The 17,673-nt window shown below is 37.0% G+C and overlaps 3 protein-coding genes across 3 annotated transcripts; 2 read left to right on the top strand and 1 right to left on the bottom strand.

Moving 5' to 3' along the window:
- The first annotated feature begins 1,161 nt into the window (after positions 1 to 1,161).
- On the top strand, positions 1,162 to 1,673 carry LOC123660837. Its single transcript, XM_045595868.1, has one exon. The coding sequence runs from the start codon at positions 1,281 to 1,283 to the stop codon at positions 1,593 to 1,595; it is 315 nt and encodes a 104-aa protein (XP_045451824.1). The 5' UTR covers positions 1,162 to 1,280; the 3' UTR covers positions 1,596 to 1,673.
- A 1,018-nt stretch (positions 1,674 to 2,691) lies between these two features.
- On the bottom strand, positions 2,692 to 3,949 carry LOC123660832 (prohibitin-2). Its single transcript, XM_045595864.1, has one exon. It carries the CDS (start codon positions 3,839 to 3,841, stop codon positions 2,942 to 2,944), a length of 900 nt encoding a protein of 299 aa, XP_045451820.1. The 5' UTR covers positions 3,842 to 3,949; the 3' UTR covers positions 2,692 to 2,941.
- A 4,367-nt stretch (positions 3,950 to 8,316) lies between these two features.
- Positions 8,317 to 14,820, top strand: LOC123660831 (E3 ubiquitin-protein transferase RMND5B). The gene is made up of 8 exons (XM_045595863.1): positions 8,317 to 8,673; positions 9,102 to 9,194; positions 9,532 to 9,692; positions 10,318 to 10,521; positions 11,870 to 12,047; positions 12,508 to 12,692; positions 14,154 to 14,305; positions 14,620 to 14,820. Exons 1-8 carry the CDS (start codon positions 8,538 to 8,540, stop codon positions 14,684 to 14,686), a joined length of 1,176 nt encoding a protein of 391 aa, XP_045451819.1. The 5' UTR covers positions 8,317 to 8,537; the 3' UTR covers positions 14,687 to 14,820.
- Positions 14,821 to 17,673: the final 2,853 nt, after the last annotated feature.

Below are 17,673 nucleotides of genomic sequence, written 5' to 3'. Positions count from 1 at the left end.
TTGCTGCTTCATGGTGTATAGATACCCTAAATATAACTTCTTTACAACACGACCTTCTTGATAGTACAGAAACACCAAGAATTACAAGAATTATACTATCGTAGTGTAGTATAAAAGTAAAATAGTTTAATTGTGTGAAAGGTAAACTTTTTTGTGTGGAAAAGATTTTTAATTATCATCTACTATTCAAGTGCAATTAAGTAAAAATTTAATTATTTTTTATCTATTATATTCAATGAGTAGAAATTAAAATATATGACTCGTTACCCCTTTAGTACAGTGTATCGTAAATATAATTCAAAATGAACAGTTTCCAGATAATAATACCGTGGAACGTCAGAAGTGTAAGTAATAAAAAAAAAAATTTCTATCTCAGAAACTTGGCTTAGGCCAAGTAATAATTTTAGGTTTCGAAATAATAATACCATTAGAGAAGCTAGGCTAGATGGTTTTGACGAAGTAGCCTTTGTCATTGAAAAACTTTCCTTTTAATTTAATTAATATTCCTGTACATAGTTCTGAACTTTCTATTTTAGCTATAAGTGTACATAACGGATGTTTTGTGTTTGTATATATTTCTCATCTTTCTACTTATATTTTAAACGAAATAAATATGATATATATAAAATTGTATTGGATTATATATTTCTTAGTGCTGTGTGGCTATGGCACTAAAAAATTTAGCCACCCCCTCTCTTCCCGTGGGTGTCGTAAGAGGCGACTAAGGGATAACAAGATTCCACAACCACCTTGGAACTTAAGAAGCCGACCGATGGCGGGATAACCATCCAACTGCTGGCTTTGAAATACACAGGCCGAAGACGGGCAGCAGCGTCTTCGGTGCGACAAAGCCAGTACTGCGGTCACCAACCCGCCTACCCAGCGTGGTGACTATGGGCAAAACACATGAGTTCACGTTATTTTTAGCGTGAACTTGTGGAGGCCGATGTCCAGCAGTGGACTGTATAGGCTGTAATGATGATATATTTCTTAATAATATACATATTTTATATCTCAAGAGAACAATATTATGCTTCTTCGTTGTAAGTTACAACGAACAAACTTTTAATAAAACAGCGAAGAGATGTAGTAATAGATTTTTAGTACCTATTTTCTCGTTCTCTTTTGGTAGAATTTAGTAGTTTTTAACTCCCACAAGCAGTAGATTCGTTAAATGGAATCTGGTCACACTGCCTGACTGGCCAATCAAAAAAGTGCAATTTTTGATTGTGTAATAATAATATATCTCACTATATAGTCTCCGAAAAAAAAAAACAAATATGTTTGCTAGAACTGGGTTGAGGAATGTCTTATCAAATAAATTTACAAGATTTTATACCCAAGGAACGAATCAAAGTCAAGGAACGGCATCATCTGTACCTGCAGCTAGTTCTAACGTAAATGCTAATGTTCCTGGTCTCAGCAGCGCCGTCGTTCATCAAGCTACCGAGACTTTAGGACCTGGTGTAGATCCTAATAAAAGTGGACCGTATAAAGTACCTGAATATTTCTGTTACGACAATATGAGTTTCTTCGAAGCAGAAATTGAGATGTCTAAATTCAGGTGTCCACAACCATCTGCATTAAAGAAGTAGATAAATACTATTTTATGATGATTATTTAGACTAGCGCCGTTTACGATTAATTAGAAAATAAATTATTGTTTCATGGCAGTTTTATTATTTTAAATTATTGTTTTGACAATAAAAATAACTACTTTGAATTTTTGATCCTGATGTAGATTTTTTATTTTGTAAGGACTATATACAAAACCTTAATTAATTGTTCAATTTGTAATTTAATTATTTGTTGGTTGAACTAATTCAGAAACTGCTACAATAAAAAAGCCATCAGTTGTGACTTTCTTTGAGGTTAACTTGAAATGCTGTCGATATTACCTCTTACGCTATGCTTAGGCTGTGCTAACATGTAAAATGAGATAGACACCACTAATTAAATGTCCTGTAGAATATATAATTTGCAGTGCCAGCTTCTTATAAGTGATTTGTTTTTATTCACGGCAATTCAAAAATAGATTAGCGACTCAATTCTTATCTTCTTAATCTATCTATAATCTATCTTCTATTCATTCTGTATTTACAAATATTTTACTATTTGGCAATAGCCTATATATAAGGGAATTATAGGTAGACCAATCTGTTATGCTGATTTACTGCTCAACTCATGGAAAAGTAGGTTACCTTTTTCACTGTTTACTTACTGTACACTTACTGTTTGTTATAAATATTCAATATAAATTTTGATTAAAAAATTTTAGACATTTTATCCTATATTTAAATCTATATGTGTCAATTTCGCTGACCTTTTTAACTCTCATCATATATATGCATCTTTGTTTAGATCTTATATATAAAATTCTCATGTCACAATGTTAGTTACAATACTCCTCCAAAACGGCTTGACTGATTTTTATGAATTTGGTGTGCGTATCGGGTAGGTCTGAGAATTGGCTTACATCTATTTTTCATACCCCTAAGTAATAAGTTTGGGGGGGATTAAGGAGGTTAATACCATAGACAAAACCATGTTTGCTGGGTCAGCTAGTATTACTCTAAAAATAAGCTATTACCTAACAATAAAAACTTTTCCAAATATCTAAAACACGTGAAGACAAAAAATTAAAACTTTATTAAACTTTGTTCTAGGTAAAAAAATTGAAATAAAAGGCCATTTTCCTTCTAAATTTAATTGAAACTGATTCTCATACATACTAACCCCTACAAACTAAGTAACATAAAATGCATCGTATAGAATATTTTTTATTCAAACATATAAATTTATACACTTTGCAAAATGCTTCATCGACAAACAAATGCTAAATAGCAACTGAAGTAACACCGCTTATTAAAACTGCAGTTTCATCATCAGAAAGAGTAGGTGCTGGCTCCAGGCTTTTAGCATACTCTTTCTTGGCCTCATGTTACTTCTTCTTAGTAAGCTTTTCTGACAAATCATCAAATGAGGGATCTTGAAGGTTAATCATTAAACTGTTACCAGGAAGGAATACTCTGTTCTGTGACTGAGCAATCATTCTTGAAATACTCTGAGCGGCGCGGATTTTTCTCAGTTTTAAGTATCCGGGGTTCATTCCCATGGCTTTGCCCAACATCTCAGCAGCTTCAGCTTCTCCCTCAGCCTGAACAATTTTCTGTTGACGCTCCTGCTTAGCTCTTTCAACAACGAAAGCAGCACGCTGAGCCTCCTGTTGGGCCACCTGTTTAGCTTCCACAGCAGCCGTATATTCTTTTCCAAAGCTCAACTCAGTGAGTGACACATCATCTAAAATAATATTGAAGTCGGATGCTCTCTCCACTAACTCTCTTCTAATTAATAGCGATACTTGCTGACGCTGAGTAATAAGCTGTGATGCGTTGAATTTAGCTACTACCGATTTTAAAACTTCGTTACAAATTGAAGGCAATACTTTTTCATCATAATCAGTACCAAGTTGTCTGTACATGATAGCCAGGTTGTTAGCGTCAGGGCGTGATAAAACTCTCAATGAAATGTTTACCATTTGTAAATCCTTGGAACCAGTTGGAGAAGAAATTTTGCGAGGCCTGGATCTGATGTCATAAATGATGGGATATTGGAACCACGGGATACGGAAGTGTAAGCCTTCAGTCATTACGTGCTGTTGCACTCCTCCTATTCTGTTAAACATGATCGCTCGATGACCACCCTCAACTGTGAATAAGGACTGTGAAATTCCATAAGCTCCAACGCCTAGTACCGCTGCAACTTTTAAGCCAATTCCAAGACCAGGTGGTCCTCCTTTTGCAAACTTCCCTGCCATATCGTTCAACTTACTTTGAGCCATTTTTTATTATCGACTGAAATATTTTCTTGAACTCAAATAAGAATTTATAACCTAACCCGCCGCAATAATTGTGCAACAATCAGCAAAATGAACCACAGATAGCTTATGAATATGTTTGAGACCACCGAGTACAATAGTACATTGAATATACGGGTATGAGACTTTGTGTTGTGTACTCTTTTATAACAACCATAGACTATAGATATTGAAAATGAACGCCTGAGTACCCTGCCCACTGATCCCTCGCCTTCAAGGTCGACTGCGAGGTTTTGCTTAATTTATTGAGCTCCTTGCGTTAGAGTTTTTAGATGTCTGGAACTACAACGTCTTTGCTATTCTTATCCACTTGGGATTAGCTCTTTCTAGTTTTCTTGTAACCTTTTCCTTCATTGGAGCAGGAAACTGCGTAGGAGTGCTTATTATTTTAGCACTTTTAATGCACTTGGAGGGAAAGGCTCTAGAGTTTACATTTGGGTCGATATCTACCAAAATTTGCATAACAGAACATCATGCTATCGCTGAACCAAAGCATTTTAACTAACCATTCTTCAAAGGGCCTCTAGAATTTAGTTCTACAGCAGTAGACGATCAACAGTTGGTGGAATCAAACGATCGTTTCGAATATGAATTCGTATATGAAATTTTGCGATTTGATAGTTTGTATTTGCTTTTTGGAAATCGTTTTTTGAAAAAAAAAACCTTACGCTTCAGCCTGTAATATCCAAAGAGCAACACGGAGGGGAGTAGCCATGTACAGGCGTTCCTCTCTGTCAAGGTATAAGGCCAAATGGCCATATGTATACAATAAAACTAGTTGCAGAAGCACTGATCACTAGACTAAATCTAGTTGCGCGATTGAATCAACGTCCTTCAAAAAATGCCAATTTGTTCTGTTTTTTTGCGGCATTAAAAGATCTGCCACGTCAAATTTGCTAAAACATGGCGTTACCTTTCATACGTAACTATTTTTTAATAACATTATTACTTGTATATTACTTTTAAACCTTTTTTAAACTTAAAAATTACAAATATTATCGGTCGTGTTGACTTGATTTGTTTACCAACACCGGCCGCTCGCCCTCATACAATACGCGGATCGGTCGAGCGACTGATCGGAGTCTATTTCCGGGAAGTCACTGTCGCCGAGCGATAGTGTTGTTACGGGTTTGTTTGTAGATGGTTATCGATAAAAACGGCTAAGGCAAAAGAGGAGACAGATATTTTTGAGATTTTGATTTATTTAAAATATTATATTGTAGCTTTTTTTAATAAACATAGTTGTATAATAAAATTGCATTAAATTAAATATAATACAGTACTCACGAGTATTAACACATTTTACTAGAATTCCTTAATGTGAACTTCGACCATAATATTTTATATAAAAATTTGGCAGGTTTTCTAAAAATCCAAATTTAAGGGATACATGGGAAAAAATTGTAATAACAGATTAACCTGGACGCCCACAAAAAATAGTATAATTTGTTCAGATCATATAATCAATACCACTAACTTTCAAGTGTTGGCGAACAATAGAAGGATTAGTCCAGGGCACTAAACCAACACTAACGCCACACTGTTTTTGTCCCGTAAGTTTTTTTCTGTCTCATGAACAAGGTAATCAAGATATGGTTCCCCTTAGTCATAGTAGTGAAATGAAGTTTAGATTTATCAACTTTGAAAATTACCAATGTCCACCCTTTCAGAGTCATCAACAAATCTATCAATCTAGCAGATGACAAGCTATCATCTTATGATGCCATTAGTGCTACGCTCCCTATTCCCGATTCGTTGACATCACCGTGTACATCATCAACTCCTCAAAATGTATGTTAACTTTAAATCGTTTATTGTAGACTGGCATTGTTTGGCACAACAACTTTGCACTAAACGTATTGTGACATAATTATAATAGTTTTACATATGCTGTCGCGATACATTTTAACCGACTTCCAAAAAGGGAGGAGGTTCTCAATTCGACTGTATTTTTTTATGTATGTTACTTCAGAACTTTTGACTGGGTGGACCCATTTTGATGATTTTTAATTTAATAGAAAGCTGATGTTTATCGTGTGGTCGCGTTCAAATTTCGTCGAGATCTGGTAACAACTTTTTGAGTAACCTTTGATAACGCGTATATATTACGTATATTGTATTTCTTGTCGATGTAATTGAAGTCAGTTTTTTTTGCGAGCAAATACAATTATTGTAGATAATGATGTGTTGTACAAACTCTTACTACATTATATATTTCTATTATCATTAGTTTTTGCAGCGCACGCAATGTAAGGAATTTTTTAGGTTATTTTTTTATCCCTTGAGTTACATTATTGGAGTTTTAGTAAGGATCCCTAATATTTTTGAAAATATAGTATAACCTATGTCGCTCAAAGATAGTGTAGCTTCTCAACGGTGAAATAATTTTTTGAATCGGTCCAGTTAGCTAGTAGCATAGATGATGTAAAAAAAAGTAGATAATGCGCGGCCTTTGTTGTTAGTGAAGCCACAAAACTCGGCTCCTTCAAGTAAACACACGCGCTCACGCACACATATGCATCAAACTACGCTCATTTTCGTTAGTATCTCACGAGGCCTCGTACAGTAACTTTGCCTATAAAATGCCGTTCTTTTGTAATTAAATGGTGCAAAAACAATACCAAAGTGAACAAAAAGTCTGAAGAAATATCGTTTCACACGTAAATACATACAAAACTTTATATTTTTTGTTATTCCTAAATAATATTGAGTTTATTCGAAACTTATAATTTCTATGCCCCGAAATGACGTACCGAGGGAGTGTTACCAGTAATTTTTATTTCCATTAGCCCAAAATGCGGGTAAATAAATTGTAGGCAATCATAGAAAAATAATTAAGTAGAAAGTGGACATCATTATTGTTTTTTTTTTTTTATCGTGTGATTTTATGTTTTACCTAAATTGAAGTCAATATGAATTTTTAACTCGTTTTTGTCTGTTTAAATTTGTGAATTAACTACTCATATTTTACTACTAAATATCATGATTTTAGGTTTCCAACGAATAATTTAATAGGAGATAGATAGAATAGGTAGCTGCTGTGTGACTGAGCTGAAATGAACTACAACGACAGCCATCCTCATCTAGTGTGGTTTGTTCAAACCATTTTGATAAAGCTGACATGTACGGTACAAAACGTGGACTTCGCAGAGTACCATCACGTATATACTACTACTTACTACTAGGTATTTTAATGTTGAATTTTTTGTTCTAGGACCTACCGGATGAGTCTTAAATTAGTCTTTAACCAAGATTCAATCTTTGATACACCTAGAAAACATAAACTAAGAGAAAAGTTAAAAAAACAGGAACTTTATTTTAAAAAAATGTAAAAAAATTAAATCATTACAGCAAAGAGTTAGACGTCTTTAAAACAGGAACTTTCCCTTCAGAGGAATCATCAATTATTTAAAAACGCAATTTTCATTGATACAGATTTATATAATTCATTAAATCAAAACATGGCTGCAATAGATTTATTTAACAATTTGAAGCAAAAAAGGAGAAAAAATATATTTAAAACCATAAAGAGATTTTTATTTTCGCATACTCATTTTACCTATATTAAATTAATTGTGTTTAATCCCATTTAATAACATTTTCAGGGACTTTTTTTAAAGAGTGTCAACACTTCATTCACTCACACATATTTAAAAAAGTGGCTTCACTTTTTTGTTCTAAGTGCGTTATCTATTCTTTTTACTTGATCTATGGATAGTAGTAGTTTCGGAGCCTATTCAATGCTAACAAACATACAATCAAATCTTTACTCTTTATAATCGTTTATTTTACATGAAGATGTTTGATTTGTAGTATATAATAAATTAAGTCTATTTTTATAATAACATCTTACCTTTGTATCCACTTTAAAAACCTTATTTCCCTAACCGAGTACTTGAATTTATCGATAATGCATATCGACAGTTGGTACAACCACGGCTGTAAGCAACTTGTCAGTGTAGTTGCGGCGTGTCATTATACTGTAATGACAGAGAATGTATTTATTTGTGTGTGAAAAATGTAAGTGTGACTTTAATAAAGTATGTGTGAGTTTCGTAGTGATAGACGATTATATTTGTGTGGGAATTAGATAAAGTGTGCATGTGTGTAATTTCCCCCCACAAAAAATGACAGCCAGTTTTGTACGGTAACAAACGCAATGGCTCTCCCCTCCGTGTTGCTCTATGATACACACACACACACGCTTATAATATTTCTTTTGTAGATTGTCAAAGTCTGAAGACAAATTGAAAAATTAAAGAAAAGGTTCCTTATTTTCATTATTTTTTGGTTTTCTTTAATTTAAATTTTTAGTTATGGTCGAATTTCGACCTCTAGTTCCCCACTTTATTGTATTATTATTATAACTTAGTAACTTTTATGGAAACTATGGAAAGTAAAATCTCTATGGTATATTTGAAATTTTGAACAACAGATTAAAAATAAAAATGGTAAAGAGTGTTGAATTGAAAAACGTACCAAGTAAAATCTTTGTTATGAGCGAAAAGATTGAAGTTTAGGTGTTTAGGCTATATGTAACAATATCTAGCATTTGTGATAACGTATCAATTTTATAGACTGTACTGTTTATATTGAAAAATAAGTAAATTTATAAGTTTCCGGCTCAGCAGTGGTGATTTCGTGTAACTATCGAAAAGCAATGGATTCATGTCTGGGAGTTGAACAAGATTTAGACAAAGCTACAACTAAATTCACTGCTTTAAATGACCATGCGAAGAAGGTTTTAGAAGATATACTTAACCAGGTGCAAGAACTGAAAAAAGAATTCGCGCAACGTAAGTACAAATATTTTTCTTTGACTTTCTTTGTGCGTCAATGATTTGGCACTTCTTGTAATATAACTTAGTGACTTTTTATGCAAAATAACAAGTAATTAAAGCAAAATTGATTATTTTATTTATAAATATTTATTTGACTTAAGTAAAAGTGTTATGTAATGTTTATGTTATGTTATCAAATCATTGTTTTTAAAACCAAAGGAAAAATTGATCTACACTACTTTGTTAGCAAGTGTAATCTTTGAAATAATAATATTTTATAACTAATAGCTAATTTTTTTGATTTCCTACCATCATATAAACTCGGTTCATAGAAGTGTAATAGTTTAGTTTTACTTTTACTATTGTATAGTTTTGTTTGTGAAGTCGTGTGTAAAATAATTATTCAAATTATTTTAAAATGTATATTTGTTTTAAATTTTCAGTACCCTCGGACACACCACTATCACAAAGCCAATTGAAGACTGTGAATGACTTAACAGCTTCTGTTAAGCAGAATGTTTTTCAATTATCAACAGGTACCAGAAAATAAATTATAAAAATATATCTAAACCATTCATATATTCTTCTTACATTACTGACTTATATATATTGACTACTTTGTTAATATTTTCTCAGAAAATTACTTGGTTTTGAAAAGATATATAATATTGAATTATTAGTGACAGAAAATTTAAAAAATAAATTTAGATTTCATCAAAATTCTGTAATGTTTTTTGGAAAGTCCCATTTAAATAAAAGTATTAATAATTTTTATAATTTTTTACAACATATGATAATTTAGCATATTATATATAAGCACTATTAAAATTTAAACGCTGTGCAGTGCATAATAATATTTAAATATTTTTTTAGAGCACCGTGAATTACATGCAACAGTGTCTAAAGTTGGTAAATCCATTGATAGACATTTCATAGCTGACTATGCAGCTGTTGCACCAAAGGCTGAGACATTTTGCTCTGATGCTAATAGGCCTATTATGGAACAGGCTATTGCTCAACATCTTTATAGACAGGTGAGTCATTTTTAGAGACTGACAATTATATCACTATGTGCATCATCTTATTCAAGAACTATAGAGAAGTACGTTACCCGGTTTATCTCTAGCAAGATCACAAATCAAATCATACAAAACTTTCATACAGTCTTTGGTGGTATTTATTAATTTATATTTATTACACTGGGGATTTACTAAAAGGCTAATTACTTATTTATTAATATTAATGTAAGGACACGACCGTTCACCTCAGTGGCTGCCAAGAGAGAGTGTTTCCATCAAGTCAACTGTCATTGACATATTATTAAGACAGATTATTATCAGTAATGTTCCGTTACTACTTTCCGTTACTACAACACTTATTTTAAAAACTTAAAATATTAAATACACAAGAAAAAAACTATAAAATAAAACGGTTTTTGTAAATAAGTCTTTGTCAAAGAGAAATTATTTGTTTGCGAATCCTACACTCAAAATGTGTATAGAGAATAAAAGTATAGCCCCGAATGTAATTATTTTTCATTACATTTTACACCTCAAGTATGCATAACACTACATCCCTGATTAGTTAAAAGGTATTAATGTATGAAAAACGCCCTCTATTTATGCACGGGAGATTATAATATGTGCTGTGTGTACACAGGGTCTGGACGAGGTGGGCGACTCGCTAGTGACGGAGGCGGGGGTGACGGCGGAGCGCGGCAGCACGTTCGCGCAGCTGCAGCGCTGCGCCGCCGCGCTGGCGGACGGCGACCCCGCGCCCGCGCTCGCCTGGGCCGCGGCGAGGGACAGCGACCTCGCGCACTCGCCGCTGCCCTTCGCCTTACACCGCATGCAAGCGCTTAAGGTGATTGTGACCTTGTGTCTTACCGTGCTTTTAGTTCTCTTATAATCATATGGTATCTATGCTAAGTAGGCCATTGACGATACTAGACTGAGCAGTGGTGACATGATGAAGATGAATTGAGCTTTTTATTCTTGTGGTCTGGGGTCTGATTATAACAAATGTTTCTATTAGCTTTAGAGTATTGTGACATTTCCAGATGTTGATTTCAGGATTTCGCTATATCATATAAGATGATATAAGGAGAGACAGAGTTGGTATAGTATTTTAGTGGAGATGTTCACAACGGCTATATATTAATAATACTTTATAACAACACGCTACTCTTAAAACGTTATTATTTTCACAGAAAGAGTTTTTGTTGCTAGCGATATCAGAAATTATCCCGAAATGTAATGTACGTGTAGTATAATAAAATAATAATAGTACGAACCATAATATTCTTAGAATATTAGTTTTCAAAAATATGTTAGTTTTGGACATTGAAAAGAAAATAGTTCTTAGCTAGTTACTAATAGAATAGAATTTGATATGGGACTAATATATTATAAGGTAAGGTGAGATGTTCTGGACAGAGTACAATTTGGCTGTGTGTACATTTCAGTTGTGAAGTGATAAAAATATCCTTCAACATAAATAACGCTTGCCATGTAAAATAAATAATAGGTGATATGATAATTCATAAATAATAGGTTATATGATTATTCATAAATAATAGGTTGTTTTATCCGCTATCTAATATAACGAACACCTCTAGTATCTAGTCTAAGAAATTCCAAGCGCTAAGGAAATTCAAAAAAAGTAAATAATTTTTAGTATTAAATTAATTCATTTTTAAGTATTAAATTAACAACCAGTTGATGAACTAGTTTAACAATAAATCTAGCCTAGCGTATGTCGAACAACTAGTCAAACAACAAATTTAATAGTTGAAAAAGTGTCCAGTTTTCGAGCACTATGGCATATAGTCTCAAAACAAATGAAACAAAAGGTCGTCGACCACACTTAAAATATACACGATACGTATATGAATACAGAATGAAATTTTTTTTTTATATCACTGGTTCGGCAAACAAGCGTACGGCTTACCTGATGGTAAGCGATTACTGTAGCTTATAGACGCCTGCAACACCAGAAGCATCGCAAGCGCGTTGCCGACCCAATCCCCAATCCCCCCCAGGAGCTCAGGTCACCTTACTCACCAACAGGAACACAATACTGCTTGAAAGCAGTGTTATTTTGCTGTGATCTTCTGTAAGGTACTACCCCAGTCGAGCTGCTCCATATTTTGAGCAAGAAATTCCTGCTGTGCCCTACGTCAGTCGAATAACAAAGCGTATGAACTTGACAGCTGGCGCGTGAGGAGGGCGTGTGTGCAGCCATCGCGTACGCGCGCCTGCAGTTCCCGGCGCACGCGGCGCGCCACGAGCGGCAGCTGCAGGCGGCCGTGTGCGCGCTGGCCTGGTGCTCGCCCGGCGCGCCGCCGCCGCCGCCGCACTACGCGCAGCTGCTGGACCCGCGCGCGCTGGGTGTGTGCCCTGTCCTGGCCTGATGCCTAACCTGACTTAACAATACATTTGTAGACCTTGACAAACGCTTTATACTCTACGGCCCCGGCCAGGATTTACTCCTCTGTCTGATCCAGTAACATACACAACTACAAACATTCAACCTGACCACAGCGAACATCTGTATGGCTAATAAAAATGTATGCACGTGTGGGTTTGTTTCACTGCTGTGACCGTTGCGCTAACATATCGTCAAATCACGCCTTTTGATGATTTGTCTTAATAAGAGTCGGAAAAACAGAAAGGATTGTGTATACCTTCTTTTACAGGCCCATAAGAATAAAATATATAGACAATAATGAACAAGAAAAATATAGAGTAATATCAATCTGTAGTACCAGGAAATTCTATGGTAGTGTTGCCGTAGTTGTCTCCTGTCGTAGTTTACAGAAATAAGGTTGAATGTTTTTATGTAACACAGGTGCGGAGGCCGCCGAGCTGTTCGTGCGCGAGGCGTGCGCATTATTGCGCCTGGCGCCGCACTCGCCGCTGGCGGGCGCCGTGCTGGCGGGCGCGCGCGTGCTGCCCGCGCTGCACGACATCCGCGCCAAGATGTCGCACCCGCACGTGCTGGCCGCCTGGGCCGACGACGAGCTGCCGCTTGAGGTCACTGCTCTCTACCTCACACATACACGCACACACACACACGCGCGCGTGCTGCCCGCGCTGCACGACATCCGCGCCAAGATGTCGCACCCGCACGTGCTGGCCGCCTGGGCCGACGACGAGCTGCCGCTTGAGGTCACTGCTCTCTACCTCACACATACACGCACACACACACACGCGCGCGTGCTGCCCGCGCTGCACGACATCCGCGCCAAGATGTCGCACCCCCACGTGCTGGCCGCCTGGGCCGACGACGAGCTGCCGCTTGAGGTCACTGCTCTCTACCTCACACATACACGCACACACACACACGCGCGCGTGCTGCCCGCGCTGCACGACATCCGCGCCAAGATGTCGCACCCGCACGTGCTGGCCGCCTGGGCCGACGACGAGCTGCCGCTTGAGGTCACTGCTCTCTACCTCACACATACACGCACACACACACACGCGCGCGTGCTGCCCGCGCTGCACGACATCCGCGCCAAGATGACGCACCCCCACGTGCTGGCCGCCTGGGCCGACGACGAGCTGCCGCTTGAGGTCACTGCTCTCTACCTCACACATACACGCACACACACACACGCGCGCGTGCTGCCCGCGCTGCACGACATCCGCGCCAAGATGTCGCACCCCCACGTGCTGGCCGCCTGGGCCGACGACGAGCTGCCGCTTGAGGTCACTGCTCTCTACCTCACACATACACGCACACACACACACACGCGCGCGCGCGTGCTGCCCGCGCTGCACGACATCCGCGCCAAGATGTCGCACCCCCACGTGCTGGCCGCCTGGGCCGACGACGAGCTGCCGCTTGAGGTCACTGCTCTCTACCTCACACATACACGCACACACATACACTCACGCACGCGTGCTGCCCGCGCTGCACGACATCCGCGCCAAGATGTCGCACCCCCACGTGCTGGCCGCCTGGGCCGACGACGAGCTGCCGCTTGAGGTCACTGCTCTCTACCTCACACATACACACACACACACACACACACACACACACACACACACGCGCGCGTGCTGCCCGCGCTGCACGACATCCGCGCCAAGATGTCGCACCCCCACGTGCTGGCCGCCTGGGCCGACGACGAGCTGCCGCTTGAGGTCACTGCTCTCTACCTCACACATACACGCACACACACACACGCGCGCGTGCTGCCCGCGCTGCACGACATCCGCGCCAAGATGTCGCACCCCCACGTGCTGGCCGCCTGGGCCGACGACGAGCTGCCGCTTGAGGTCACTGCTCTCTACCTCACACATACACGCACACACACACACGCGCGCGTGCTGCCCGCGCTGCACGACATCCGCGCCAAGATGTCGCACCCCCACGTGCTGGCCGCCTGGGCCGACGACGAGCTGCCGCTTGAGGTCACTGCTCTCTACCTCACACACTCACAACTCGGAATGGTAACATTGTAGTAACACAATAAACGGTCCAACAACGCGCAGGTGGAGCTGGGCGAGGAGGGCGGCGGCTACCACTCGGTGTTCGCGTGCCCCATCCTGCGCCAGCAGGCGTCGGAGCACAACCCGCCCATGCGCCTGCTGTGCGGACACGTCATCTCGCGCGACGCGCTCAACAAGCTCGCCATGGGCGTCAAGTACGATCGACGTGTTTACTCCACTCGCTCAAAGTACCCCAAATGCTCCACTCACCTCAAGTAGCCCTCACGCACCACTTACCCACCTTTTGTATTGGAAAATTAAATTGTCAATTTTAGTTTTTTCCGTTACTTTTTATTTATATTTCTCACCTTTTAAACCTTCCTTGAACTTCCACAAATATTTTAAGATCAAAATAAGTCAAATCGGCCCAGCCATATCATTTAAATACTTTAGCTCCATTTCACACATAACACACAACATGTTCTTTACTTTTTATTTATTAACATGACAGAATTTAATCTTTTTACAGGTTGAAGTGTCCCTACTGCCCCATGGAACAGTCTCCGTCAGAGGCACGACAGATATACTTCTCGTAAATTTTCATAAATTTTTACGACAGATGACACTTGTATTAATTTCACATTGCTCTCCAATGTATCTTGCATTTTGTAAGGAATTTGTAACAAGAGTCGAAAAAGTGGTAGAATAAAAATTGTAACTGATAAATACAGGGGTTGTCTTTGATTATGAATACGTAAATATTATTTAATCTAATTAATTGTGAAACGTAGAACAGAAAAGGTCAGCTTCCTTTCAACAATTGAAGTAAAACTTCGTGTTTCACAGACAAATATAATTATTCTTTTCATTTTAAATTATTTGTATGACAACAGAGGCCAAACTTTCTGTATATTAATTATGTTAAGGATGTAATCTTTGATTTCATATAAAAGGAATCTAATTTTCGTAAAGGTTCAGCCTTGTTTCAGTCTTGCACAATTTTATGAACTATATAAATAAATAAAAAAAGGATGTAGAATTATAAAAAAATTAAATAATTTTATAATATTACCATGCTTTTATACATTTTTTTTTTAATTAATAAGTAAGAAATCTTAAAAAAATATAGCTTATCATCAGCGTTAAGAAATATTTTAAAAACTTTAATAGTTATAGCACCATTCAAAAAATAGACATGTAGTTATATGGATGAAGCATAAATTAGAGCTATACATATATAGGCTGTTCGACTCCAAACCGCGTTCCTTTAGTGGTGGTTCTGTAGGTGTTATCCATCACCTTTCAGGTGAAAAAAAAATCTTAACCTTTTTTAAATTTTATTTTGTCTTAATAAACGAGTTACACCGGCAACGTATATATAATTATTATTATAAATGGGCTTCTGTATAACTGTTCAATAACATTTTTTTCTTAGTCTTAAAAGGCGTCGATAAAATGAAATATCAATACTAACTGCCCCATACAACTAAAGAACCGTATATGGAGAGGAATCCTTTTTCTCGTAGAATGTTTTTATTGTAAACTAGATTCTGTCCGCGACTTCGTCCGCGTGGAATAGTTACTTTGGGCTAACTGGGGAAGCTCTCAATAGGTAAAAAAACCGATTTTGAAACATTATTGGTGCTCCGCTCCTATTGGTCTTAGCATGATGATATGTAGCCTATAGCATTCCTCGATAAATGGGCTATCTAACACTGACATAATTTTTCAAATCGGACCAGTAGTTCCTGAGATTAGCGCGTTCAAGCAAACAAACTCTTCAGCTTTATAATATTACTATAGATTACAGCCGAGCTTACGCGCCCACGAAAGGTACACGTGGAATAAGTCTATTAAAGTGACTCGTCTATTTAAACAAAGTCAAATTTTCAAATGGGCTAGGAATTATTTTTCATGCTTAGCGTGATAGCCTATAGAACGCCCGATTTAAAGGAACGCAGTTAAGAGTCGAACACTTTATATATTACAGCTATATATAATTACGAATTGTTATATAGATACTACGAAAAGTTTAATTTAGTTTGTAACATTCATTAGAAAAACTTGTAAGATATTATGTGGAATGTATGTAATTAGGTATTCATATTTATTAACTATTATTTTTTAGATGTATACTTCTCGCTAATACCAGATCTATAATAAACTCAAATAGAACTTCTTATTACATTGTTATTTAGGAATTAATGATAATTCAAGTATTTATAAAATATTGAAAGCAATAATTTTTCATACAATAAATTGATATAAATTTCTTCATCATAGTAATATGTCTCATGTTTGTATTAAGAACAATATAAACAACATAAAAAATTAAAAATTCTTTAAGACTTATCGACACAAATATTTCATTTATGTTCTATTATGTTAAACTTAACAAAATCAAAAAAATTTCTATAGGTTAATTAGTCAGCGTCGTCACTGTAAATATGAGCGCGAGTTATTGTAAAGATTGTTTGTATAATTTTTTAAATAAATTGAATTTAGTATAGGTTTGTTTATTTTTTACACCCATCGCTCACTACTATATTTAACTAATTTTCAGATTGAAACAAATTTCAACGACTATTTTGCTGGAGTGTTGACTAAATCCCAATCCATGGTTAAGTTCGTGGCTTCGCTCCGCGCGGAATAGTTATTCTTTTATTCTTTATTAATTGAAATAAATAAAATTTCTAAAATACAGGTCCGCAAATAATTAATTGCAAAATCTAACTAAAAAATTATAATGTTATGAAAAGATAGTAAAATGCACCTCACGTCTAACATCACATTTGATGTTTTCTAAAAAAATGTGCAGTATCGCTTGCATTCCCTGTTTATCTACTATTTGAACGTTCGCTCAAAGAGTGTGTTGTGCCAAATATATGAAAGTCTGCCTATATATCACTTGTTCATAAAAAAGGCAGTAAACAAAAAATAATAAAATACAGGCCTATCTCAAAACTGTATTTTAGCGAAATTATTTGAAAAAATCGTTTATGATCACATTTATGTAGGGCTTCAGGGGTCTTTTAGTCTCAACCAACACGGCTTCTAGAAGGGTCGCTCAACTGTTTCGAACTTAATTCTTTTTAATGATTTTTTTATTGGCTGCTATGGGTGATGGCCCTCAGGTAGATGTAATCTATACTGACTACAGTAAAGCATTCGATCGGATACACCACAGACTCCTTCTAAACAAGTAGATCAGGCCGGTATCAGAGGTGACCTGCATAGATGGTTCCTTCGTATATAGATAATCACTCTCAGGCGGTCGTTGCCAACAATTACACAATATACAAAGAAGTCAATAGATTGCCCTGATCGTTTAGCCAGTCTTCTTCCTAGTAAACTTTTTCGCAATAACCCGTTAGTACACACACCACTAGTTTCCACAAACTTTATGCAAAAATCATTTGTCTGGGTAGTAAGTTTAATGCATATTCTAAAAAATTTGACTTCGATCTATTTAACACTAGCTGTGCGGCTCCAAGGAACCTTATCAGTAATTCTGTCCTTAATAAGTAATTGTATAGTTTTATAATTGTACGTACATATGTATAGTTTTATAACTGTGTCTAAA

Source organism: Melitaea cinxia, chromosome 16 (assembly GCF_905220565.1).
Source record: "Melitaea cinxia chromosome 16, ilMelCinx1.1, whole genome shotgun sequence".
In the NCBI taxonomy this organism is placed as follows: Eukaryota; Metazoa; Arthropoda; class Insecta; order Lepidoptera; family Nymphalidae; genus Melitaea; species Melitaea cinxia.
This window is presented reverse-complemented; position numbering and strand designations above follow the sequence as displayed.